General features: G+C 46.3%; 1 protein-coding gene across 7 annotated transcripts in view; it reads left to right on the top strand.

The window, feature by feature from the left end:
* Positions 1 to 285: 285 nt before the first annotated feature.
* Zhx1 (zinc fingers and homeoboxes 1) overlaps positions 286 to 25,523 on the top strand; it is a 34,583-nt gene continuing 9,345 nt past the window's right edge. For 3 of the 7 annotated variants that reach the window (XM_040730640.1, XM_013122567.3, XM_013122564.3), the window contains exons 1-2: positions 286 to 491; positions 8,277 to 8,389. Coding sequence is in view for 2 of the 7 variants with exons in the window: in XM_013122567.3 (XP_012978021.1) it covers positions 8,383 to 8,389 (7 nt within the window). In the remaining 5 variants the exon portion in view is untranslated. Of the gene's footprint in view, positions 492 to 1,363; positions 1,507 to 1,659; positions 2,871 to 8,276; positions 8,390 to 25,523 lie in introns of those variants that run through there. The other 4 variants (XM_040730638.1, XM_040730636.1, XM_013122566.3 and 1 more) reach the window with 3 other exon arrangements.

The raw sequence follows: 25,523 nt of genomic DNA, 5'->3' as shown, positions 1-25,523 counted from the left end.
GAGCGAGTTGCCTGGGAGGGGCGGGGCCGCGCGCGGCCCGGAGGCGGGGCTTCCCTGCCTGGGGCGGGCTCCCACTCACAGAGGCGGGGCCCCTCCTGGCAGGGGGCGTGGCCCCTCCTGACAGAGGGCGGGGCGGCGCGCACCTCCCGCGGCGCAGGGATCTGGGGGCGGGCGGGGTGGAGCGGCCTGGGTTGCATCCCGGAGGAGCGGCGGAGTCCTCGCGTGGGGCGCCGGCTCGCCCCGCCTCGGCTGGCCGGCTCCTCCTGGGCGGCCCCTGAAGGCTCGGGGACGGCGGGAGCGCTCCGCACCAGGGCTGAGCGAGTCCCGCTCCTGCCGGCCGCGGGGGGGCTCCGTGGGGCCCCCGCGCGAGGGCCCTCCCGAGTGGTTCCGGGGTTAGGGTTCACAGGTCAGAGTTGACTCCCTGAAAAGTGCAGGCGCTCCGAAATGCAAGATGGCGGCGGCGAGGCGCTGAGGCGCGGCGGCCCCTGCAGGTAGCAGCGCGAGCCGGCCGGCCGGCCGGCCGGGCGCGCCGGGGCCACGGGCGCGGGGGAAGAGGGGGAGGAAGCCGAGCTCCCGGGAGCTCGCGGCGGCCGGGGAGGCCGAGAGGCGCGGGCAGCTCCGCGGCGGACACCCCCCTCCCGCCCCCGGGGAGACCCAGCCCCCGGCGTCCGTGCGAGCGGCGGCAGCGGCGGACCCGGAGGGACCGGGCCTGCCCCGCGGCGGGAGGAGGACCCGCAGCTCCCGGGGACGCCGCAGCGGGGACGGGGCGCGGGGTTTGGGAGAGCGGCGAGGAGGTTGGGGTGCCGAGGGGTGGGAGCCGGGCTCCGGGGGAGGTGGCGAGCGCCGGCCCCGGGAGGTGGCGTCCGCAGCCAGCGGGGGAGCCGCCGGGGAGCCGCGGAGTGGCATCCCTAAGTGTGGCGCGGTGGGGAGCGAGGCCGGGGCGTCGGGGGAGAAGTCCATCGTGGAGGGTGGGGACGCGCTGTCTCCCTCTGGGGGTGCCGGGGTGCACGGGAAGAGGGGCCGGGGGCACACGGGAGTCGCCAAGCCTCGGGGCTCCAAGGGAACGACCTGCTGCTGACTCCCCGAGGCGGGTGAATGGCGAGGAAGAGGACGTGAGAGGATTGGGGTCTGGTGGCAGGAGAGCCGAGCCCCCGTGTGTGGACACCGAAGTTCCAAGTGGAGGGACTTGCAAGTCTTTGTTTCGGTACTCCCGAGGCAAGGGACGAGCGAAACCGACGAGAGGGACTCCCGTTTGCCATCCTTAGCTTAGGGACCGAGCCCCTGGGAAAAGCTACTTGGGGGACCGATTGCAGGGTGGGAGCATGGCCCGAGTAGAATGTCACCGGCACTTTCCTGTCACCAGCCCTTCTTCAAGACGCAAAACCAAAAACAAACCGACAAGGGGTTCTACCTACTGAGGAGAAACTTGTGAGGAAGGCTGAGTGAGAATTTGTGACGTGCTTAGGGTGGGAGTCCATGTGACTGGAAGACGCGATTCTCTCGGAGGTTAGTGGGATGGCAAATGACAATCCGTAAGAACCCCTCTTCCCCCAGGAAGAGCGAGCGGGGTGTGTGTGTGTGTGTGTGTGTGTGTGTGTGTGTGTGTGTGTGTGTGTTGCGGGGTGATATAAATTGTTTGAGGGGTCGGCCACTGTATCTCGGGCTTTGTCCTAAAGCTTTGGTTTGTGTGCAATAGTAATTAATGCCCTGAAAAAGGCATTGTTTTAAACCAAACCAGTACTGGGGATTACTGAAAGTTTGTTCCAATAGAGCGATTGGCACATAGATTATTTCAGTCTCTAAAGAGGCGGCTCTGACTCCACACTTAGTGAAGGAAAGGTTAAGCGCTGCCAACGACACAAGTTTGGTAACAGGGCATGTAAGGAAAAGGACACCCGTGCATATCTCCCCTTGGCTTTGTCCCCTTCCTGCAAGCATCTTAAGGGCATACAGATGGATTTCAGAAAGTAAAATACATAGTCCTAGATTTTCACACTCCGCTTCAAAACATGGGCCAGGCTGGCCTCGAAGTCAGGGCAGCCCCCTCGCGTCTGCCTCCTCAGTGCTGGGCTGCAAGTGTGTACCACCCTGTCCACTCGTCTTTTACCTGTGTTACTTGGTGTGTGTGTGTGTGTGTGTGTGTGTGTGTGTGTGTGTGCGCGCACATCCTACTGTGTGCACATCCTACTGTGTGCATGAGGACTCACTTCTCTACCCTCTCTGTAGGGCCTGAGGGCCAGACTCAGGCTGTCAAGCTTGATGACAAATGCTTTTACCTGTTGAGCCACCTCGCTGACCCTGATACACAGTGTGTTACAGAATTCATTTATCAATGATTTTTTTGTAGAATTACCTTTGACATGTTCTGTTTGACTGCTTAGATTAAAATGAGAAAGGAGAACCGACACTAGTGACTTGGCTAGCTTAGGATAGTTATGATTCATACAGATGTCCCGAGCTGTACGGCGTTCTTAAAAGAGCTTTCTGTTTTTGGTGGAAGTGTTTTGAAGATACAGGTCAAGTGTAACTAGCTGTGGCTCGGCACTTGGAACACTAGTCTAAGTATGTGCTGTTCCTTGGTTTCCCCACAACGCACCCAGCTCTGGTGTTATACCCAGTTCTGAACAGATTAGTCTGGCAAAGCGGAGAGGCACAGATGCCAGATGATTTGAAAATATGCTAAGGCTGAAAACACAAATGTGTCTGCGTGGAAGATGCTCATCGCTGGTTTCTTCTCCCTCACAGCCGAGCTTGCCTTCCACTGGGCTGGAGGGTAGGACATGAAGGATGCCACAGGAGCCCCGCCTTTCACGAGTCTTGCTTTTGCTGAAAAGCAGCAGAGCCGTTTACTGAAAAAGGTCATTGCAAAGGTGCAGAGGCTTGCTTTGAAGTTTTTCTGTTTTGTTTAATTCACATTCAGATGGGAAGCTGATGTGGCGTCGTATTTTCTTCTTTATTGTCATGCACTTTTAAAAATCATTGTATTTGCATTTGGGCGGTTTGCCCACATGTGCTTGTGCACCATGGTGCACTGCCCTCAGAGGCCAGGAGGGGGCGCTGGGTCCGCTGGAGTGGGTTACAGACAGATGTGACCCACCACGTAGGGCCTAGGGATCCTTTGGGAAGTAGCCAGTTCTCCTAAAGTGCAGAGCCCGTGCTGCAGCCCAAGCGTTCTTTTTACTTTGCTTCTTAGTTAAAAAATGTGCTTAGTCCCCACATTGTATTATTTTACATTGAACAAAAGACGTAATAGTTGAGACTTAGTTTACTGTAAGTTATGGTTTAATGCTTAAGTGAAAATGCTATTAAAATAATTAAATTGGCCAGTGGTGGTGGCCCACACCTGTAACCCCAGCACTTGGGAGGCAGAGGCAAGAGCATCTCAGTGAGCTCGAGACCAGTTTGGTCTACAAAGTGAGTTCCAGTACAGCCAGGACTGTTACACAAATAAACGCTGTCTCGAAAAACAAATATACAAAAAAATTAAGTTGATCACAAATATAGTTGCAGAAATAGCCTTTTTATTTATGTTTTACCATTGTAGATTTGGGTTCAAAAGACCCTGCTTATTTGAACTTTAAATGTGTTGAAAGTTCAGTACTAAGCTAGTTTTAGTTAAGCATTGTAGTCAATGCAGTTATTCAGGAGGGGGCTTGGATTGTTGTATTGTTTAGGATAATAGCTAATATTACCCATATTTGTCTGTGTGTGTGCGCAGATGAATGTGTGTGCGTGCGTGTGCAGGGGTGTGTGCGCAGATGAATGTGTGTAGGTGCATGTGTGTGTGCACGCGCATGCATGTGCAGGTGCATGTGTAGGGGCATGTGTGTGCATGTGTGTGTAGATGAATGTGTGTGTAGGTATGTGTGTGCATCCATGTGCAGGTGTGTGTGTGCATATGAATGTGTGTGTGCATGCATGTGCAGGTGCATGTGTGCGCGCGCATGTGTGTGCAGATGCACAGGTCAACACTGGATGCCTTTCTCAGTCACTCTCTCCCTTATTTGTTGAGATAGAGTGTTTCATTGAACCTGGAGCTTGCTGAATTGGCTAGGCTGGCCGGCCAGCAAACCGCAGGGATCCCTTGTTGCCCCTCCATTGTGGGGACTATGGTGGAGCCTGTATCCAGGCTTTTTACGTAGGTGCTGAGGATGGAGGGCAGGTGCTCACGCTTGTGCAGGAAGCATTGCCACCTCAGCGTCTCCCAGCGCTATCTGCGTTAAAAATCACCATACTGTTTGCAGTGTGGTAAGCATATTTACTGTCAATTGTTTTCAAAAATAAAGTTCTTTAAAATCATCCTCTGTAATCTTAAAAGTAATCTAAACTGTGTTTATTTCTAGAGCTTTGATACTGGTTCTTGAATGACAACTACTGTTTTTGTAATATCACTGTTTTTATATTTTTTTGTATCCTTGTTGCTCTGAAATATCTGTAGTCATAAAAATCAGATTTGCCTGAATAATGTTGGTGACTTAGATACTAATCATAATTTACATTTGAGTTTACATTTTGGAAATATGTATTTTATAAGACTTTTATGTAAGTATACAAAAATTTTATGTACTTACTGGCTTTTGTTCATTAAAATTTTTTTCTTTTACCTTTTGACTTTTTGAGCAGTCTCATTGTATTAACTCAAAAGGGCAATAAAATTATAATGTAAGAGCTGGAGAGATAGCTCAGAGGTTAAGAGCACCGACTGTTCTTCCAGAGGACCTGGGTTCAATTCCCAGCTCCCACTCACACTGCCTGTAACTCCAACACCAATACACATAATCTAGAAAATAAGTAGACTTTTAAAAATTTGAAACTGAGTGAGGTGGCTCACACCTTTAATCCCAGCACTCCTGAGGCAGGGGCAGGTGCTCTCTGAGTTTGAGGCCAACCTGGTCTGCAAAGTGAGTTCCAGGACAACTAGGATTATTACACAGAGAAACCCTGTCCAAAAAAAAAAAAAAAAAACCACCAAAACAAACAAAAAACCCAAAAAACAAAAACAAAAAAAAATTGAAACGTAAACCAAGTTTGTCTTCAATTATCCTCAATAAGTACTGGGATTCCAGTTGTACACCACCATGCCTGGCTCAGATTTTGTTTTTAAAAGGTATTTAATCTTGGCATTTTATATACGTAGTATTCTTTTTTTTTAAAGTAATTTATTTAACTTTATTGTATGTGCACTGGTGTGAAGGTGTCAGATCTCCTGGAACTGGAGTTACAGAAAGTTGTGAGCTGCCCTGTGGTGCTCCAAACTGCTGAGCTATCTCCTCAGGCCTATTTCATCAATATTCTTTAATATATTTAAGAGTTAGAAGACATACACAGGCGCGCGCGTGCACACGCACACACATACGCGCGCGCGCGCGCACACACACACACACGCACACGTGCACGAATGTGATATGTACCTTTGTCCTAAACAACTACAATGATAAATTTCTAGGAAACAAATATATATGGGCAATTTTAGTATGACATTTGTTCAAGGAATTCAGCTGAATAAATGTTTCTGCCCAGGCTGTACTGGAACTTCCTGTCCTCCTGCCTTCTGAGTGTTGGAATTACAGACATGTGGCTGAGTTTGAATACCTCTTTCTTTGAGAGGGCATCTTGTAGCCCAGGCTGGCCTCAAGCTACAAGGAGGACATTAAGCTGGTCTTCCTGATTCCACTTGGTAGAAGCTGTAGCCTTACAGTTGGTTCTGTGAGGTCCGGTTTGTGTTGTGCTGGGACTGAGTTCAGGCTTTGTGCATGCTGTGTGTGTTACTATACTGACTGCTTCCCTGGGTAGATTATTTCTGCAGTTTTTAGATTTAGAGTTCTAAAAAACAAGGTCGTTAGAACTTCACTGGCCAAGTGGTAATGGCGCATGTTTTTAATCCCAGCACTCGGGAGGCAGAGGCAGGCAGATCTTTGTGAGTTGGAGGCCAGCCTGGTCTACAGAATGAGTTCTAGGACAGCCAGGGCTACACAGAGAAACCCTGTGTTGAAAAACAAACAACAACAACAACAACAGCCCCCTCCCCCCCAAAACCAAAAACCACTTCACTGGGCATGGGCTGTATTTGTGAGTGTAAAGGTTAGCAAGAACAATTTCTCCTCATTACTGTAAGATTATTTTTATGTACTTGTATACGGAGTTCAGTTACGACATATTTGTCTACTGTTAAAGCCAACTTTTATTAAAATATAAAGATTATAAATGGGGAATACAGTGTACTGATTGACTGTTACCCAGGTTTTAAACATATTTTTTTAGCACTGATCCAATTTGAAACAAAGACTTCTTTTATTATGTAACTTGACAGTAATACCATAACTTAAATCCAAACAAAATTCATTGTGCTCTTACTAAGTCCCAGAAAATAGTTTAAAAACTAAGCACACTACTTCTCCAATCCTGATAGTAGCTCAGTTATCAAATTACTGTCATTTGCTCCCCCTTACAGATGAGGAGGCTGAGGCCTGGCTTGTCTCTGTAGAACCAGGGAGGTAGTGAGCAGCTGTGCTGGGATTTGAATCCAGCTTGTTCCAGGCTTTCAGGTCTTTATAGCTATTGCCAGAACAGCTTGTTCCTTTTATTATATAACATACATGGTTGAGCTCTTTCTTTTCTGAAACTCGCTCACCCTAAATTTAAAAACATCTCCGAGTTAGAGAGAAGTGTCCTCACGGAGCTCTGTGGACGGGAATAGCTTCAGACAGACGCGATCTCCCTCCAGAAGACTCTTGGACAGCTCATCTGGTGTGCCTCTGCTGCACTGTGCCCTCCCGTGTCTTGGCAGCTCATCTCCAGAGAGCCACCATTGGTGCTGGTTTCCTACAGTATTAATAATTCACTGTGTGAAGCACCTCCCTCTCGGGCAGCTGTTTTCCGTTTCCTAGTTGCGTCCTGCCGATGGATGTGGCTGAATCTGGAGGCACTGGGAAGCAAACTGGGGAGTCACAAGCGATAAGGGGAGTGCAGAGCTTCCCTGGCTCTGCCAGCAAAATGCTCTTTTACTCCTCGTGACGTGGGGAAGTTATCTGGCCTAAGCTTGTACTCAACTTAGAAGTTTACAAGTGGATGCTTTGTTGGGCGGTGGTGGCACACGCCATTAATCCCAGCACTCGGGAAGCAGAGGCAGGCGGGTCTCTGTGAGTTCTAGGCCAGCCTCGTCGACAGAGTGAGTCCCAGGACAGCCAGGGCTACACAGAGAAACCCTGTCTGGAAAAACAAAAACAAAACAAAGAACATAAGTGGATATTTTAATATATTTACATTATTTCTTAAGAGGACTTTTTATAAGCTTGTATGTTAACATTAGCAGGAATAAGAAGGTAAGGTATTTGAGAAAATAAAAGATGATTTTCTGGCTTTCTGTGTTTTAGAGTATCTGTACTTTAAAAACAGCAAAAAATGTTTTCACCTTCAAAAGCACTGCTGTTATTCTAATAAAACAAGCAGTTGCAGTTTTTATTAAAGTTTTCCAAGTAGATTAGGTACTCTTGGAAATACACCAAAAATTTTTAGAGATTAGTTTGAATTTTCAGAGAATGATGAATTTAAACAAATTTTTGTATATGACAGGGTCTCTCACTATGTAACTCTGGTAGCCTGGCAATTGTTATGTAGACCTAGCTGCCCTTGGACTCATAGAGATCTAACTGCCCAAGTGCTAGGTTAAAGCCTTTCACTACCATGGGGGCAATTCTAATTTTTTGATTACACAACACCCCAAAATGATATTTTGTAGAAACTTTCTAATTAAAAGCTCTCATGACTTTAATGTGAAATGTCCCAGTAGGCTAATGTGTTTGAAGACTAGGGATGGTGCTATTCTGAGAGGTTGTGCACCTTTAATAGGTAGGGCCTAGCTGATCCTTCCCAGGTAATGGATGTGAGCAAGTCTTCTCATGTGCTTGTAGCCATGAATGCTGACATGCTTTCCCCACTATAAAACTGGGAGCCAAAAGAGGCCCTTTTCCCTTTATGTTGCTTCTGTCACTTACTTTGTCACAGTAGCATTTTGGAATTTTATTGAAAATAATATAATAGCTACAGGGTTGTTCTGTATAAGTAGATTTTTAGAGCACCTTTAAAATTCTGTGTTTTCTATCAATATTGAGTTCAGCATTTACAAATATATATGTGTATATGTATATAAATGTCTATGAGGAAATAAGTCTTCCCTCAGAATTAAAACATTTTTAAAAAGCCAAAACCTAACTGTAATAGTTAATAGGTTTAAGTAACACTTAGAATGCTACAATAATAGTGTTTTTCTTTCGTAGGACAGGACTGCTGGCTACTTTGGGACTGTCTGTGCTGATGGCCTGAGACAAGTGCCTCATTTGAAAGATAACCGTCCGCTCTGGTGAGCAAAACTCTGAGGAAGCTATGGCAGGTATGTGTGCATTATTCAAGCTGGGAAAACCAGTAGAGGCGCACTCGCTTACCAGTCCACAAAACTCTGTGGCTGACGTTTGCAAAGCTGCCTCTACTTCAGACTCCAATCTTAAGATAATAAAATATAAAAGAGAGTCATTCTCTTTATTAAAGAAAAAGCTTTCCTTTCCTTAAAACAGCATCTGAGGGCTGGGGAGTGGCTTTGTGGTGGCTCAGAACACTTACTGCCGGGCTGTGGTGGCGCACGCCTTTAATCCCAGCACCCAGGAGGCAGAGGCAGGTGGATCTCCATGAGTTCCAGGACAGCCAGGACTACATAGTGGGACTCGTGTCAAATTGCCCCCACCCAAAAAAGAGCATTTATTGTTTTTTTAGAGGACCTGAGTTCAGTTCCCAGCACCCATCAGTGGAAATCAGATGTCACCGTCATCTTCTGTGGAACCTGCACATGTGGCATATATGTGCACCATGTAGGTGCAGGTGCCTGTGCAGGCCAGGAGAGGGTGTCAGGTCCCGCTGGGAGTGGAGTTACAGGTGGTTGTGAGCTGAGAACCAAACCTGAGGCTTGTGCAGGAACAGCAAGTGCTCTTAACGCTGAGCCGACTCTAGTCCTATTTATAGTTTACTTTTTAACTCATATTTTCCCAAGTCTGCCCCATGTCGGGCACTTCACCAGGTACTCTAATAATGCAGTGCACAGGCAGAGAGACATCATCCTGGGGGATGTGGGGACATTGACCTGAGCATTTGACCACTCCCCTGTCTATAGTTTAAAATGTAAGCAGGCATGGTAGCACATGCCTCTAATGCCAGAACTAAAGGGAACCTCTTGAGTTTGAGAGAGGCCTGTTCTCCATAGCAAATTCCAGGCCTGCCAGGGTTGTGTAGTGAGACCTGTCTTAAACACAAAACAAAACACAATTCAAGGCCAGTGAAATGGCTCAAGTTTGTCTCTAACACCCTCACTGTAGAAGGAAAGAGCCAACTCTTGCCAGCTGATCTTTGATATTCACTCGTTTTCTGTGGCACACATGCTCACAGACTGAAAATAGGGGCTGGAGATATGGCTAGGCAGTTAAGAGCACTGGCTGCTCTTCCGGCTGACCTGGGTTCAGTTCCCAGCACCCACATGGCTCCTCATAACTGTCTGTAACAGAGCATACAGACATACATGTAGGCAAAACACCATTGCATATAAAATAAACCTTAAAAATGAAATATAAAAATAACTTCAAGACATAAATACCTGAAAATATATTGTAAATATACAGGCCACTAGTAATAGTGAATCATAATTATGCAGATTAGGGTGGTTTATATTAGCCATACCAATTTTAAATATTTAACTGTATTTTACACTCATATATTTTATCTAATTTTGGCTTTTACATGAAACATTAGGTTATATACTATATGCTTGAAATAGTTTAGTACAGTTATTTTAAATATTTTTAAAAATCAAATTAATATAGCCTCAGTGACATTGGTAATAGTTGCCTTATTTTATAAACAGGAACTATAATGGACAGATGGATGATTTTCCAGCTTCTTAAGGATAGCCCAACTCAGATCTAAGAATAGCACTCTTGTGTGAAAGACATAGCACACCTTATTGCAAACACTAGGGAAAAATTGTCTGCCGAAGACAAGCACTTATGGGTCACATTAGCATACTATCAACAAGTCAGTTTTCATGGTAGAGCTAGTTTATGTCACTTAGTGTAGCATACCCTCCTGACTCACATCGGGTATGCAAACTGGGCTGTTACTGTCCTAGAGACATTTTCTTCCTTGAATCTGGGATCAGACCTTTATAGTAGGAACCTGTCCAACTTGAATTCTCTAGTCTTCAGTGTCATTAATGTCCTGTCTCTGGTAACAGTGAGAGTTTTGTACCTTTTCAGCTGTCATTAGCATTAACAAAGGCATCCTCTGAAATTAGCCTTTGCATTTGACATATCATTTCTGTCTTTCTATTCACTTTAATACTGGACTTCTTTTGGTTTTGACATTTTCTTGACATTTATCTTTTAGGTAAGGATTCTAAGTGCTAGTAATATTTTAAAAAATGGATTGTGTCTTAGGGTTTCTGTTGCTGTGAAGAGACACCTTGACCACAGCAACTCTTATAAAGAAAAACATAGTTGGAAGTTTCTGTCCCACCTGGTCATGCAGCCATTTAGTCCCAAATAAACACACAGAGGCTTAGATTAATTAAAAACTTTTTGGCCAATGGCTCAGGCTTCTTATTGGCTAGCTCTCTCTTAATTATTGACCCCTTTCTATTAGTCTGTGTATCTCCATGTGGTCTTGGCTTACCGGTGATGCCCAGGTCTCTTGCTTCCTTGGCAGCTCCATGACATCTTCCCGACTCCACCTACTACCTTTCTCCCTGTTTGAATTTCCCACCTGGCTACATCCTGCCTGCCCATTGGCCAAAACAGCTTTATCCATCAACAAGAGAAACATATTCATAGCATACAGAAGGACATCCCCCTTCAGAAAACATTTAGTTGAAGTGGCAGCTTACAGGTTCATAGTTCAGTCCGTCATCACCGTGGCAGGAAGCATGGCAGCCTGCAGGCAGACAGGGTGCTGACTTCATCCTGAGCAGAAGGCAGCAGGAAGGACTGTGTCACTGGGTGGAGCTCAAGCGTAGGAAACCTTAAAGCCCACCCCCACAGAAGAGCCACACCTCCTCCCAGTGCCACCCTATGGGAGTGTGGGGGGGGCAGTTACATTCAGACTGCCACACTGGTACACAATTGTGTTGTCAGGTTCCTAGTTTAGTATTTTTAAGAGCTGGACTATTTAAGTGTTTACATTTTAAATGTGAAGATGCGTTACATATATGGCGGCCACTGTCCCTTTCTGCATGTGTGCAGACCTTTCATTTTCATTGGATCCCATCATTCTTTGTGTATTATTTTAAGCATTTTGTGGTCTTACTGAATTTGTAATTTTTACTTTGATTGTGAAAGTAAATATTTACAGCTAACCAGATAGAGTAGTTCTGACTCAAAGAAAAAGGGAAACTAAATGGAACATAGAATTCTGAGAATTCTCAGGAAATCTATATTAATGAAGATTCCTAAGGATTCCTAGTGCATATAATTTTGGCTTCTTAAGAACAGTTTTATTGGCCTGGAGAGGTGGATCAGAGGTTAAGAGCACTGGCTGCTCTTCCAGTGGACCCAGGTTCAATTCCCAACAGACAAATGGCAGCTCACACCTGTCTGTGACTCCAGTTCCAGTGAATTTAGTACCTTCACACTGACATACATGTGGACAAAGTACCAGTGTACATAAAAATAAATAAAATCTTGAAAAGAAAGTAAAATACCACTTTTATTCATTTATTATTTGGTTGTGAATAATAAAATATTAAAAATAAGAAACTAAATAAAAATAATAAATATATTTATATAAAATAATAAAAACTAAATAAAATTAACAAATAAATGAAACTTATTATTTAGTTATTATTTGTTTATTTAAGTGACACTAGATAAAAATTAATACAAAGCTAAGAAACCATAGCATCTTCTAAAATGTTTTTATTTGACCCAGATTTAGTGTGAAAATATTATTTTTATTCATATACAATCTTAACAAAATAACGTCTTTTGTGGCTAAGTAGGCGATTATACTATTGTCTGTTAATCATTTAATTTAAAATCCAAGACATCCAAAAAGAATTGGAAATTCAGTACAGCTATAACCCTGTCTAGTTTACAAACATTTTAAGAACATTTATCATTTTTACTAGAAGCACAGAATCTAGTTACTTTAACTTGTTAGTATTTACTCCTATGAATATGTGTGTTTTCCTGTGTGTGTGTGTGTGTGTGTGTTTGCACCACGAGTGCGTCCATGCCTGGGGAAGCCAGAGAAGGCCTTTGAATCCCCTGGGACAGAAGGACAGATGTTTGTGAGTCCCCAACATGGGTTCTCTTGAAGAGCAACCAGAGCTTTTAAACACTGAGCATCTCTCCATCCCAAATCTACTCCCTTCCCATATGAAAAAAGCTATTTTTTAATATTGTGAAACTGTATTTTATCATTATAGTTTTTTTTTTACAGAGCAGAAGTCATGATTCTAAGTACAAATTATATTTGCTGTTGTTGCAAGAATTATGCTGTTTTCTTTTCTTTTTTTGAGACAGTGTTTTTCTCTGTGTAGCTTTTGGAGCCTGTGCTGGAACTCACTCTGTAGACCAGGCTGTCCTTGAACTCACAGAGATCTGCCTGCTTCTGCCTCCCGAGTGCTGGGATTAAAGGCGAGTGCCACCACCACCCAGCAACTATGCTGTTTTCAGTTGAATTCCTCTGCAGAAAAAGTCCTTTGAATGTTTTTTCCTCTCTTGTTTCACTCTTAGTCTGTAAATTATATACACTATTCATATATAAAACTCATTTATTACTAGTAAAATTTAGATGTCAGCAAATGTTTATTGAATGTTGACTGTTACATTTTAGTAAATGGCATGCTTTAGATTGGGGAGTATTTTCATATTCTGATGACTAATGAAACTTTTATCAGTATGGGCTTATTACAGGTAACCTGTAAAGTAAAACAAGGTGTTTTTTAATAGTTCTTCCGCAAGTGTGCATTTAGAGAAGTGAAATACACTTGTGCTCGTTTGCACACACACCTATTAAAGGTTTCTAAAATTTTGTGTGTATGACTGTTTTGTTTGTATGTCTGCTTACCACTTTCGTGCTGACTCCCACAGAAACTAGGCGAGGGCACCAGATCCCCTAGGACTGCATTTACAGACGGATGTGAGCCACCGTGTGGGTGCTAGAATTGACTGGGGCCCTTGGAAGAGCACCAGTGCTCTTAACTGCTGCGCCATCTCTCCAGACGCCTCCACAAACTTTTTGAGACAGGGTTTCATGTATCCCAAGGTCCTTCTGTGGGCAGGGATGACCTTGAGTTTGGAACTCTCACCTTCTACTTCCAGAGTGCTGGGCTACAGGTGTGTGCCACCATGACTGTTGGGGAGACCAGTTGAGGATTTGATGTATGCTGGGTAAGCATTCTGCCAACTGAGGGCTTCTCTGTCCTCAAAGATGCTTTTTAAAAGTAAGTTTGTAAACATAGCTGGGCCTTAACGTCCTCTCTGTTGGATCCCAGAGATACAGTGGAAATCCAAACACAGTCTTTCTGACCATAAAAGAACTTGCATGAGAACTCCCAACGCTGTTACGCTGTGATGAAATGCGTTTTGCTGTCATTGAGTCTGTAGAGAAATGTTTTTGTAATTATTTCAGTGAGTTTGGAATCCTGAGTTGGTTGAGACACATGGCCAGGTCTATGCCCTAGAGAATCTGGGTGATTTGAGGGCTCTTAGAACCAGATCCCCCCAAATTTCCTAAAATGTACTTGAGTACACATGCTGGGGGTTTGATTCTTGCTACCCCTTGAAAAACTTTGTGTAACTTTTTTGTCTTAAAAGAAAACTGGTTTCCAGCTTGAACTGTGTCCTACACTCTTAGCACTCAGAGTAAAGTAAGGTCAGGTGGCTGAGGCAGGAGGCTTTTACCGCTGATTCCAGTCTGGGCGTTCACAGCAAGACCCTGCCTACACAGACAGAAAGCGTGCTTCTTTAGTTGATCCTAGGTCAGAACTAACACAAACATAAAAATAAGTTATCATCTGTTTGCAATTTTAAGTCCTCAAGACTGTTTTATAGAAAAACAGCATCAATGCCGGGCGTTGGTGGCGCACGCCTTTAACCCCAGCACTCAGGAGGCAGAGGCAGGCAGATCTCTGTGAGTTTGAGACCAGCCTGGTCTACAGAGTGAGTTCCAGGACAGCCTCCAAAGCAATACAGAGAAACCCTGTCTCGAAAAAAACAAAAACAAAAAAACAAAAACCAGTATCAAACAGTATTAAAAAAATATATAACTATGATAAATATTCTACCTGAAACATATGAAAAGTTCATTTTAATATTTTCATATAGTCTTTGTCCAAAATTTACATATTCACTTTATTAATAATGAATACCATGCAAATTTTATTCAAATTAAAACTACCATTTGGGTAATATTCTTTCCATGTTCCTTGCTGTTATCATTTCTAACAGCAGCATAACAACTGATTTAATCAGATTTTAGAAGCATTTCTCTATGAATCTACGAACTGGAAACAGCTTTCAAATTAATGATACATGCAGTGCTTGATGTATTTAGATACTTTTTTTTGTGTCTGAGGGCCCAGTGACACTGACCTCTAACTGCGTCCTATAAAGTAGTACAAGGCCCTGCGACTGGTTGGGAGCCACTTTTAGTTGAACTCCAAACAGAGGAGGAGGAGGAGTTTCACCAACATGTCAGTGTCACTGCCTTTAGTGACAAGGGAGATTAAATTGGACCATATAATCATGATACTACTTCGTGTGTATATGTGTGATTCTGGTATTTCAGGTGGGTCACCTCGCCTACCCAGCTTTTGGGGGTTTCCGATGATCTGAACTCTGGTCTTCATGCTCTGGTGACATGTGCCTTATCCTCTGACCCACCTCTTGACCTATTTATTGATCTTTTAAGATTGAGATAGGTCCTGTCTTACGGTTTCTTTTTCTTTCTTTTTAAGGATTTATTTACTTATTATGTATACTGTGTTCTGTCTGCATGCATTCCTGCACGACAGAAGAGGGCATCAGATCCCATTATAGATGGTTGTGAGCCGCCATGTGGTTGCTGGGAATTGAACTCAGGACCTCTGAAAGAAGGCTGTGCTGTTAATCTCTGAGCCATGTCTCTAGCCCTTAGTTAGGGTTTCTATTGCTGTAAAGAGACACCATGACCCGGCGACTCTTATAAAGGAAGCATTTAACTGTGGCGGCATACAGTTCAGGGTTAGTCCATTATCATCAAATGGGACATGGCAGCAACTGGAGAGGTAGCTGAGAGTTCTAGATACTGCAGGCAACAGGAAGTGAGCTGTTTCACTGAGCATGGCTTGAGCATATGAGACTTCAAAGCCCACCTCCACAGTGAAATACTTCCTCCAACAAGACCATACTTACTCCAATAAGGCCACATGTCCTAATAGTGCCACTCCCTTTGGGGGCACTTTTTTTTTCCAAACCACCACAGGGTCACATGCCACAAACTGTGCAGCAGAGGATGATGTTGAACTCCTGATTCTCCTCTCAAGTGCTGGGATTACAAGCGTGCCCCGGCTCCATAGTAGTGATCTTTATTCCTGCTTCTTTTTTTTTTTTTTTTTTTTTTTTTTTTTTGGTTTTTATGAGACAGGGTTTCTCTGTATTGTCTTGGAGGCTGTCGGTCCAGCCCGGCCTTGAACTCACAGAGATCCACCTGCCTCTGCCTCCCGAGTGCTGGGATTAAAGGCGTGCGCCACCACCGCCCGGCTTTTATTCCTGCTTCTTAATTCAGTTGTGTCTTGTTAGCAAAGTCACTTTCAAGAGGAAAAATTTTATAATGTGTAAATGTGTAAATGCTGTCTCTTATTCTCCTGAAAGAATTGTTGAGAGAATGAAAGATAGCATCAGGCTATCTTAGTACGTATGAGCTGTGAAGAGCACACTTATTGTTTGCCCTTGGGTAGCTGTTCCTAGTTCCCTAGAGAAGTCTCGGCTGCTTTTCTGGGAGGCTCCTGTGCTCTGCTCTCATACAGTTCCTGCTAACTCTCTTGTTGCTATGTTTGAGTGCCAGCTTCCTGCTGCATTGCTGGTGACCGAGCGGGGCCATCTGTCTTGGCCACCTCTGCATCCCTAGTGCATGACACAGTACCTGGCGCATGGCTGACATTCCACACATAAATTGTTACATAATTTTTTTGAGGAGTCTTGCTTTTATAGGTGAGAAGATTTAGAATGAAGTTGAATATCTTTTCCAGATACTTTACTGAGAGAACAACTCTAAATTCTGTGGTTTTATGCTGTCCCGTACAGCTTCTATGAATTAATTAGTCTGTGTCTGACTTTCTTCTTCTGAGAAATTGGTCAGTTGTACTAAAATTTTTTCTCCTACAAAATTATAACTGGAGATTCTTTTTGTTGTTGTAGCACGTGCATGCGCGCACGTGTGTGTGTAGTGTGTAGGGTGCATGTGTGATGTGTGTGTAGGGTGCTTATATATTCGTGTTTAGGGTGCATGTGTGTGTGTATGGTGCATGTATGTGTGTGTGTGTAGGGTGCATGTATGTGTAGGGTGCATGTATGTGTGCAGGGTGCATGTATGTATAGGGTGCATGTATGTGTGTATGTGTGTAGGGTGTGTGTGTAGGGTGCATGTATGTGTGTATGTGTGTAGGGTGTGTGTGTGTGTAGGATGCATGTGTGTGTGTGTAGGGTGTGTGTGTGTGTAGGGTGCATGTATGTGTGTGTGTGTGTGTAGGGTGTGTGTGTAGGGTGTGTGTGTGTGTAGAGTGCATTCATGTGTAGGATGCATGTGTGTGTGTGTAGGGTGTGTATGTGTAGGGTCATGTGTGTGTAGGGTACTTGTATGTGTGTGCAGCTGGAAAACAGAGGATAACCTCAGCTGTCATCTCTTAGATGTTATCCTCTTTGGTTTTCGAGGCAGGATCTCTCATTGGTCTGGAACTTGCTAAATGCATTAGGCTAGATAAGGAGCTCCAGGGTTCTGCCTCTGTCTCCAGTACTGGAGTTGAAACTGCCCTACCATGTCCATGACTGGCTTTGTTGTTGTTGTGTGTTAGAGAGTGAACTCAGTTCTTGTGCTCCCTCAACAAATACTTAGCTGTCTCCATGCTCGACCTTTTTGTTCTTTGATCTGTTTTTAGGCTAAATTCAGATGTAGAATCAAGCCATTTGGCCAAATCTTGAAGCTTTGGGGAGAGTAGGGATTCTCTTATTTTATTATTTTTTAATTTTTTTTTTTTGGTTTTACGAGACAGGGTTTCTCTGTTTTGGAGGCTGTCGTTCCAGCCTGGCCTCGAACTCACAGAGGTCCGCCTGCCTCTGCCTCCCAAGTGCTGGGATTAAAGGCGTGCACCACCAACGCCCGGCTTGATTCTCATATTTTCTTAAGAACTGTCTTAGTTACTTTTTTGTTGTGATAAAACACCATGACCAAGGCAGCTTATAAAGAAAGCATTTAATTTGTAAGCCTGTGCCAGCATCCTGAGCTGATCTTTATTGAGGTCCAGAGGGTGAGAGTCGTGACCGTCACTGTGGGTGTGTGGGCAGCAGCAGCAGGTGAGGATCATGACGTCACTGTGGGTGTGTGGGCAGCAGGTGAGGGTCATGACGTCACTGTGTGTGTGGGCAGCAGCAGCAGGTGAGGGTCATGACGTCACTGTGTGTGTGTGGGCAGCAGCAGCAGGTGAGGGTCATGACGTCACTGTGTGTGGGCAGCAGCAGGTGAGGGTCATGACGTCACTGTGTGTGGGCAGCAGCAGGTGAGGGTCATGACGTCACTGTGTGTGTGTGGGCAGCAGCAGGTGAGGGTCATGACGTCACTGTGTGTGTGTGGGCAGCAGCAGCAGGTGAGGGTCATGATGTCATTGTGTGTGTGGGCAGCAGCAGCAGGTGAGGGACATGACGTCACTGTGTGTGTGTGGGCAGCAGCAGCAGGTGAGGGTCATGACGTCACTGTGTGTGGGCAGTAGCAGCAGGTGAGGGTCATGACGTCACTGTGTGTGTGTGGGCAGCAGCAGCAGGTGAGGGTCATGACGTCACTGTGGGTGTGGGCAGGAGCAGCAGGTGAGGGTCATGACGTCACTGTGTGTGTGTGGGCAGCAGCAGCAGGTGAGGGTCATGACGTCACTGTGTGTGGGCAGCAGCAGGTGAGGGTCATGACGTCACTGTGTGTGTGTGGGCAGCAGCAGCAGGTGAGGGTCATGATGTCATTGTGTGTGTGGGCAGCAGCAGCAGGTGAGGGTCATGACGTCACTGTGTGTGTGGGCAGCAGCAGCAGGTGAGGGTCATGACGTCACTGTGTGTGGGCAGCAGCAGGTGAGGGTCATGACGTCACTGTGTGTGGGCAGCAGCAGGTGAGGGTCATGACGTCACTGTGTGTGGGCAGCAGCAGGTGAGGGTCATGACGTCACTGTGGGTGTGGGGCAGCAGCAGGTGAGGGTCATGACGTCACTGTGTGTGGGCAGCAGCAGGTGAGGGTCATGACGTCACTGTGTGTGTGTGGGCAGCAGCAGCAGGTGAGGGTCATGACGTCACTGTGTGTGGGCAGCAGCAGGTGAGGGTCATGACGTCACTGTGTGTGTGTGGGCAGCAGCAGCAGGTGAGGGTCATGATGTCATTGTGTGTGTGGGCAGCAGCAGCAGGTGAGGGTCATGACGTCACTGTGGGTGTGGGCAGCAGCAGGTGAGGGTCATGACGTCACTGTGGGTGTGGCGGCAGCAGCAGGTGAGGGTCATGACGTCACTGTGTGTGTGTGTGTGGGCAGCAGCAGGTGAGGGTCATGATGTCACTGTGTGTGTGTGTGGGCAGCAGCAGGTGAGGGTCATGACGTCACTGTGTGTGTGTGTGTGGGCAGCAGCAGGTGAGGGTCATGACGTCACTGGGGGTGTGTGTGGGCAGCAGCAGCAGGTGAGGGTCATGATGTCACTGTGGGTGTGTGGGCAGCAGCAGCAGGTGAGGGTCATGACGTCACTGTGGGTGTGTGGGCAGCAGCAGCAGGTGAGGGTCATGACGTCACTGTGTGTGGGCAGCAGCAGGTGAGGGTCATGACGTCACTGTGGGTGTGGCGGCAGCAGCAGGTGAGGGTCATGACGTCACTGTGTGTGTGTGTGTGGGCAGCAGCAGGTGAGGGTCATGACGTCACTGTGGGTGTGGGCAGCAGGTGAGGGTCATGACGTCACTGTGTGTGTGGGCAGCAGGTGAGGGTCATGACGTCACTGTGGGTGTGTGGGCAGCAGCAGGTGAGGGTCATGACGTCACTGTGTGTGTGGGCAGCAGCAGCAGGTGAGGGTGATGACGTCACTGTGTGTGTGGGCAGCAGCAGGTGAGGGTCATGACGTCACTGTGGGTGTGGCGGCAGCAGCAGGTGAGGGTCATGACGTCACTGTGGGTGTGGGCAGCAGGTGAGGGTCATGACGTCACTGTGGGTGTGGGGCAGCAGCAGGTGAGGGTCATGACGTCACTGTGGGTGTGGCGGCAGCAGCAGGTGAGGGTCATGACGTCACTGTGGGTGTGGGGCAGCAGCAGGTGAGGGTCATGACGTCACTGTGTGTGTGGCAGCAGCAGCAGGTGAGGGTCATGACGTCACTGTGTGTGTGGGCAGCAGCAGGTGAGGGTCATGACGTCACTGTGTGTGGGCAGCAGCAGGTGAGGGTCATGACGTCACTGTGTGTGGGCAGCAGCAGGTGAGGGTCATGACGTCACTGTGGGTGTGTGGCAGCAGCAGGTGAGGGTCATGACGTCACTGTGGGTGTGGGCAGCAGCAGGTGAGGGCCATGACGTCACTGTGGGTGTGGCGGCAGCAGCAGGTGAGGGTCATGACGTCACTGTGTGTGTGTGTGTGGGCAGCAGCAGGTGAGGGTCATGACGTCACTGTGGGTGTGGGCAGCAGGTGAGGGTCATGACGTCACTGTGTGTGTGTGTGTGGGCAGCAGCAGGTGAGGGCCATGACGTCACTGTGGGTGTGGCGGCAGCAGCAGGTGAGGGTCATGACGTCACTGTGTGTGTGGGCAGCAGGTGAGGGTCATGACGTCACTGTGGGTGTGTGGGCAGCAGCAGGTGAGGGTCATGATGTCACTGTGGGTGTGTGGCAGCAGGTGAGGGTGATGACGTCACTGTGGGTGTGGCGGCGGCAGCAGGTGAGGGTCATGACGTCACTGTGGGTGTGGCAGCAGCAGCAGGCTGGGTGCTAGAGCAGTAGCTTACATCTGATCCAGTCATGAGCAGAGTGGGAGCTGGGAGTGGATGCTGTGGCCTCCCCACTTTTATTTTTGACATTATGACACAATTACATCATGTCCTTCCCATATGCCCCTCCTTGCTCTCTTTTAATTGTTGCTGCATGCTTCTCAGTACATGTGTACGTATGCATATGTTCCCATGCTTCTCAGTACATGTGTATGTATGCATATGTTCCCATGATTCTCAGTACATGTGTATGTATGCATATGTTCCCGTGATTCTCAGTACATGTGTATGTATGCATATGTTCCCGTGATTCTCAGTACATGTGTATGTATGCATATGTTCACATGCTTCTCAGTACATGTGTATGTATGCATATGTTCCCGTGATTCTCAGTACATGTGTATGTATGCATATGTTCCCATGCTTCTCAGTGTATGTGTATGTATGCATATGTTCACATGCTTCTCAGTACATGTGTATGTATGCATATGTTCCCATGCTTCTCAGTGTATGTGTATGTATGCATATGTTCCAATGCTTCTCAGTGTATGTGTATGTATGCATATGTTCACATGCTTCTAAGTACATGTGTATGTATGCATATGTTCCCGTGATTCTCAGTACATGTGTATGTATGCATATGTTCCATGCTTCTCAGTGTATGTGTACGTATACATATGTTCCTATGCTTCTCAGTGTATGTGTATGTATGCATATGTTCACATGCTTCTGTGTATGTACATATACATATGTTCCTATGCTTCTAAGTATATGTGCTGTATATACATGTGTTCCTATGCTTCTAAAGTATATGTGCTGTATATACATGTGTTCCTATGCTTCTCAGTATATGTGTATGTATGCATATGTTCCCATGCTTCTCAGTACATGTGTATGTATGCATATGTTCCCATGCTTCTCAGTACATGTGTACATATGCATATGTCCCCATGCTTCTCAGTACATGTGTACGTATGCATATATCCTCAAACGTAGCCTTCCTGGTCTGAGCAGTTCCATCTGGTGTCAGAGAACCAGCTGGTGTGCTCTTCCCTGGAGGAAAGTATTTCCACTCTCAGCACTCCGTAGTGGCCTGCAGTTGTTTATGTAGCTTTGCACCTCCCTCTCATGAAGGCATGCACTTTGGATCATCAAAGCCCACCCACAGTGACACGCCCCTCTAGCAAGGCCACACCTAATGCTTCCCCAGCAGTTCCTCCACCTGAGGACATGTGAGTCTCTCGAGGCCATTTTCATTCTGATCACAACAGGGACTATTTAAATAACACCCGGAGTCCAGTTTGGTTAGCAGCAGCAGAGACCTCAGGGCAAACGCAGTGAGCAGGGTTGGTGGAGGACAGTCTCCTAGGTGTGTGTGGTTAGATGCGGAAGGAGCCTGATGTTGAAACTCCCTCAAGTGTCTCAGCTAAGCAGTTTGCTCTGTGTTTTAAACAGAAACCCTAAAACAAACTGTGGGCCAGGCTCACTGTACAGACCAGGCAGGCCTGGAACTAACTGGTGATTCTCTCTCTCTTTTTTTAAAGATTTATTTGGTTATTTATTATACAATTTACCTGTAGGCCAGAAGAGGGCACCTGGTCTCATTAAAGATGGTTGTGAGCCACCATGTGGTTGCTGGGAATTGAACTCAGGACCTCTGGAAGAGCAGCCAGCGCTCTTAACCTCTGAGCCGTCTCTCCAGCCCAACTGGTGATTCTCTTACGTCAGCTTCTTTCGGGCTGGCTGTGTAGTTTGTGCCATATGATGAGCTGAATCTTTGGGTTTCCTTCCTAAGGGTTTATCTTTAGTTATGTGTGTGTGTCTCTGTTAGTATCTGCTACATTTGGGGTCAGGGATGCAAGTGGAGGCCAGAAGAGGGCGCCAGATCTCCTGGAGGTGAAGTTATAGGTCGTTGTGAGCCACCTAACATGAGTGTTGGGAACAAAACATCGGTCCTCTGGAAGAGCAGCACGCAGTCTTAATGACTAAGCCAACTCTCCAGACTGACTGACGACTGACTCTCTCTCTCTCTCTCTCTCTCTCTCTCTCTCTCTCTCTCTCTCTCTCTCTCTGCCTGTCATTTCAGTAACATGGATTAAAATATCTATTTTCTAAGGTCAGTATTTTCAGAGGGAAAAGTACAACTTGGATATAGATTAGTAGATTGTAATATAGCATAAGTATGTTTTTCACTACTTTAGTAAAAGCTACTTAGGTTTATAAAATTTGCTCAGACCCAGGGCTGGTAAGATGACTCAGTGGGTCTAGGTGCTTGCTGCCAAGCTGACAACCTGAGTTGGGCCCCTGGATCCCACGTGGTGGGAGGAGAGCATCAACCCTGCATGTTGTCTCCTGGTTGTCACCAGTGCTCACACACTGAATGTAAGGATAGGATTCATTCAGATCCGCTGAATGCTCACTTGCCAATCTGAGTTAGTCAGCTGGTAGGAAAAGAAGAAAAGTAATCATTTGATAGCATACTCTTATTATGTGCTACATACGATTAAAATCCTATGACGTTAACCCAAATGTTGAATCTTCTGAAGAGTCAGAAAGGTAAGGGGCCTGGGCTACTCAGTCTCTCTGGCAGCTCTCATGACTGACTGCTGATTTGCTCTACCCCTGAGTTCCCTGGGTTCTGCTTCTCCCTTCTGAAATTGGGGCTTGAACCCAGGACCCTACTGTGGCCTAGGTGGGTGCTCTTATCCCTGAGAGCAAGTCTTAGCCACACTCACGTGTTTAGTTCACACTTTCTTTTTACCAGTTTTGCTGAGTTGCTCAGGCTGGCCTCAAACTGTGGCCTTCCTGTGGCAGCCTCCACTTGGTCTGCTTCTTCCGCCAAATGACAGTCCCACTGAATCCACTCCCCATGGGTTTCAGGTGCCACGGCACAGTAGTGGCATAATGAGAGGGTTGGCTGCAGTGGACACGTTGTTTCGAAAGCGTTTTAAGTTTGTAAAGTACAGTTTTTCACTCACCTCTCAGAACCTCTCAGGTAGAAGTGGGGCCCCGACTATCGTCAGGGGTAGCTTAGCTCTGTCTCCTACGGTCAGCTAGGTAGTCAGTCTCTCTCCCCTAAAGATGTGTTTGCTGACACGCTCATTGTGCATGAGGATGGGCTTCAGAAGACACTTCTGTATGTACACCGGGTGCCTTGACCACACTCTCCCTCTTGTTCCTTCTGTCCTCTCTCCTGTGAGTCCATCCATCCTCCCTGCTAGTCTTGCTTCCCCCCATGTCCTATATAAATACACGGTTTTATGTGTCTGCACAAAACTTAGCATCCACGGAGAGACAAAACATGGGCTAGTTGTCTTCCTGGGAGTGGTTTCTTTCACATAATTTGATTATCTCTAGTTGTGCACATTCATAAACAGAATTTGACTTACATTTTGCCTTCTCCGAGTAATTTTGTTTGAAGAAAGGGCTCCTTTCCTTAAAAGATGCTTTCTGAAAACTGCTCCTTTCAGAAAGCAAACCCCTTTGCCTTTCCTCTCCAGCTGTGAGTCCACCCCAGTTAAAGACAGCCAGAAGAATGGAGTCACAAGGTGCCTTACTCCTGCCCCTCCAGTATGTCACAGGCCTGCATTCTCTTCCGCGTAGGGAACCGCCGGGGAGTCTCTGCTCTTGCTTCTCCTTTTTATGGCACTGGAGATTGAACCCAGAGTCTCATTGTTCGCACTCAACCCTGAGAATCCCACTATCAATAGCTGTGTGATTTAGAGTTTGAAACCCTATGATTCCTCTTTGACTAGGAGACCCTAGTTTCTAACAGTTAGTTTAGAATTTCTGAGGTTTCGTATAATCTTACAGGTGAGGCGTTAGATGGTACTTTGATACGCAAGTTATTACACTTCGTTCTTAGTCACACCTGCCTCTCACCGTGCTCTCCATCTCGCCCTCTTTTGGTCTCCTACCTCCAAATAGTGTCCCCTGTGCCTCCCTGCTACACATGTCCTACGCCCCTTCTTTTCCTCCTTTCCACGAAGAGTCCTTTTGTTCTACTCAGGGCTCCCTTTATACTTGCATGACACCCCAACATTCCTACCCCCTTTGTGTAACTTTAAATCCTGATTCTCCATGTGAGAGAACTCATGCAGCTCTTGTTACTCGAGTTTGTTTCAATTATTTAACATAATGACCTCTAGATTTGTACAATATCTTGCAAATGTCTTGGTTTCATTTTTTCGGGTTTATTTAGTTATATTTTATATGTATTGGTGTTTTGCCTATATGGATATCTGTACACTGTCAGCATGCAGTGCCCACAGAGACCAGAGGAGGGTGTTGGATCCTCTGGAACTAAAGTTACAGGTGGTCTTGAAGTTACCATGTGGGTGCTGGGAATTGAACCCAGGTCCTCTGCAAGAGCAATAAGTGCTCTTTATCATTGGGCCATCTCTCCAGCCAGCCCATGATTCGATTTTTTCATTTTTAATTATTTTTTGTTTTAAAAAGGATCTTTTCTCATTTTATGTACCAATCCCAGTTTTCACTCTCTCCCCTCCTCCTGCTCCCACCCCTGTCCACTCCTTAGAGAGGTAAGGTTTCCCATGGGGAGTCAGCATGATTTAATTTTTGAGAGTGGAGATTCGAACTATGAATACTGTGTATGGCTAAGCTGATGTTCTCTGATAGGGATGTCAGCACAGCGTCGAGTGTGCTCTCTGTTAGGATGTTAGTACAGTGTGGAGTGTGCTCTCTGTTAGGATGGATGTTAGTACAGTGTCGAGTGTGCTCTCTGTTAGGATGTTAGTACAGTGTGGAGTGTGCTCTCTGTTAGGATGTTAGTACAGTGTGGAGTGTGCTCTCTGTTAGGATGTTAGTACAGTGTGGAGTGTGCTCTCTGTTAGGATGTTAGTACAGTGTGGAGTGTGCTCTCTGTTAGGATGTTAGTACAGTGTGGAGTGTGCTCTCTGTTAGGATGTTAGTACAGTGTGGAGTGTGCTCTCTGTTAGGATGTTAGTACAGTGTCGAGTGTGCTCTCTGTTAGGATGGATGTTAGTACAGTGTGGAGTGTGCTCTCTGTTAGGATGGATGTTAGTACAGTGTGGAGTGTGCTCTCTGTTAGGATGGATGTTAGTACAGTGTTGAGTGTGCTCTCTGTTAGGATGGATGTTAGTACAGTGTCGAGTGTGCTCTCTGTTAGGATGTTAGTATAGTGTCGAGTGTGCTCTCTGTTAGGATGGATGTTAGTACAGAGTCGAGTGTGCTCTCTGTTAGGGATGGACGGTAGCACAGCCTCGAGGGCGCTGCTTGGGTCTGTCTAGTGAGTATGTGGTTTGTATCTGAGTGCTGAAGTGGGGG

Source organism: Mesocricetus auratus, unplaced genomic scaffold (assembly GCF_017639785.1).
Source record: "Mesocricetus auratus isolate SY011 unplaced genomic scaffold, BCM_Maur_2.0 Super-Scaffold_100023, whole genome shotgun sequence".
In the NCBI taxonomy this organism is placed as follows: Eukaryota; Metazoa; Chordata; class Mammalia; order Rodentia; family Cricetidae; genus Mesocricetus; species Mesocricetus auratus.
The sequence above is the reverse complement of the archived record's forward strand: the minus strand, read 5'-3'. Positions and strand labels throughout refer to the sequence as shown.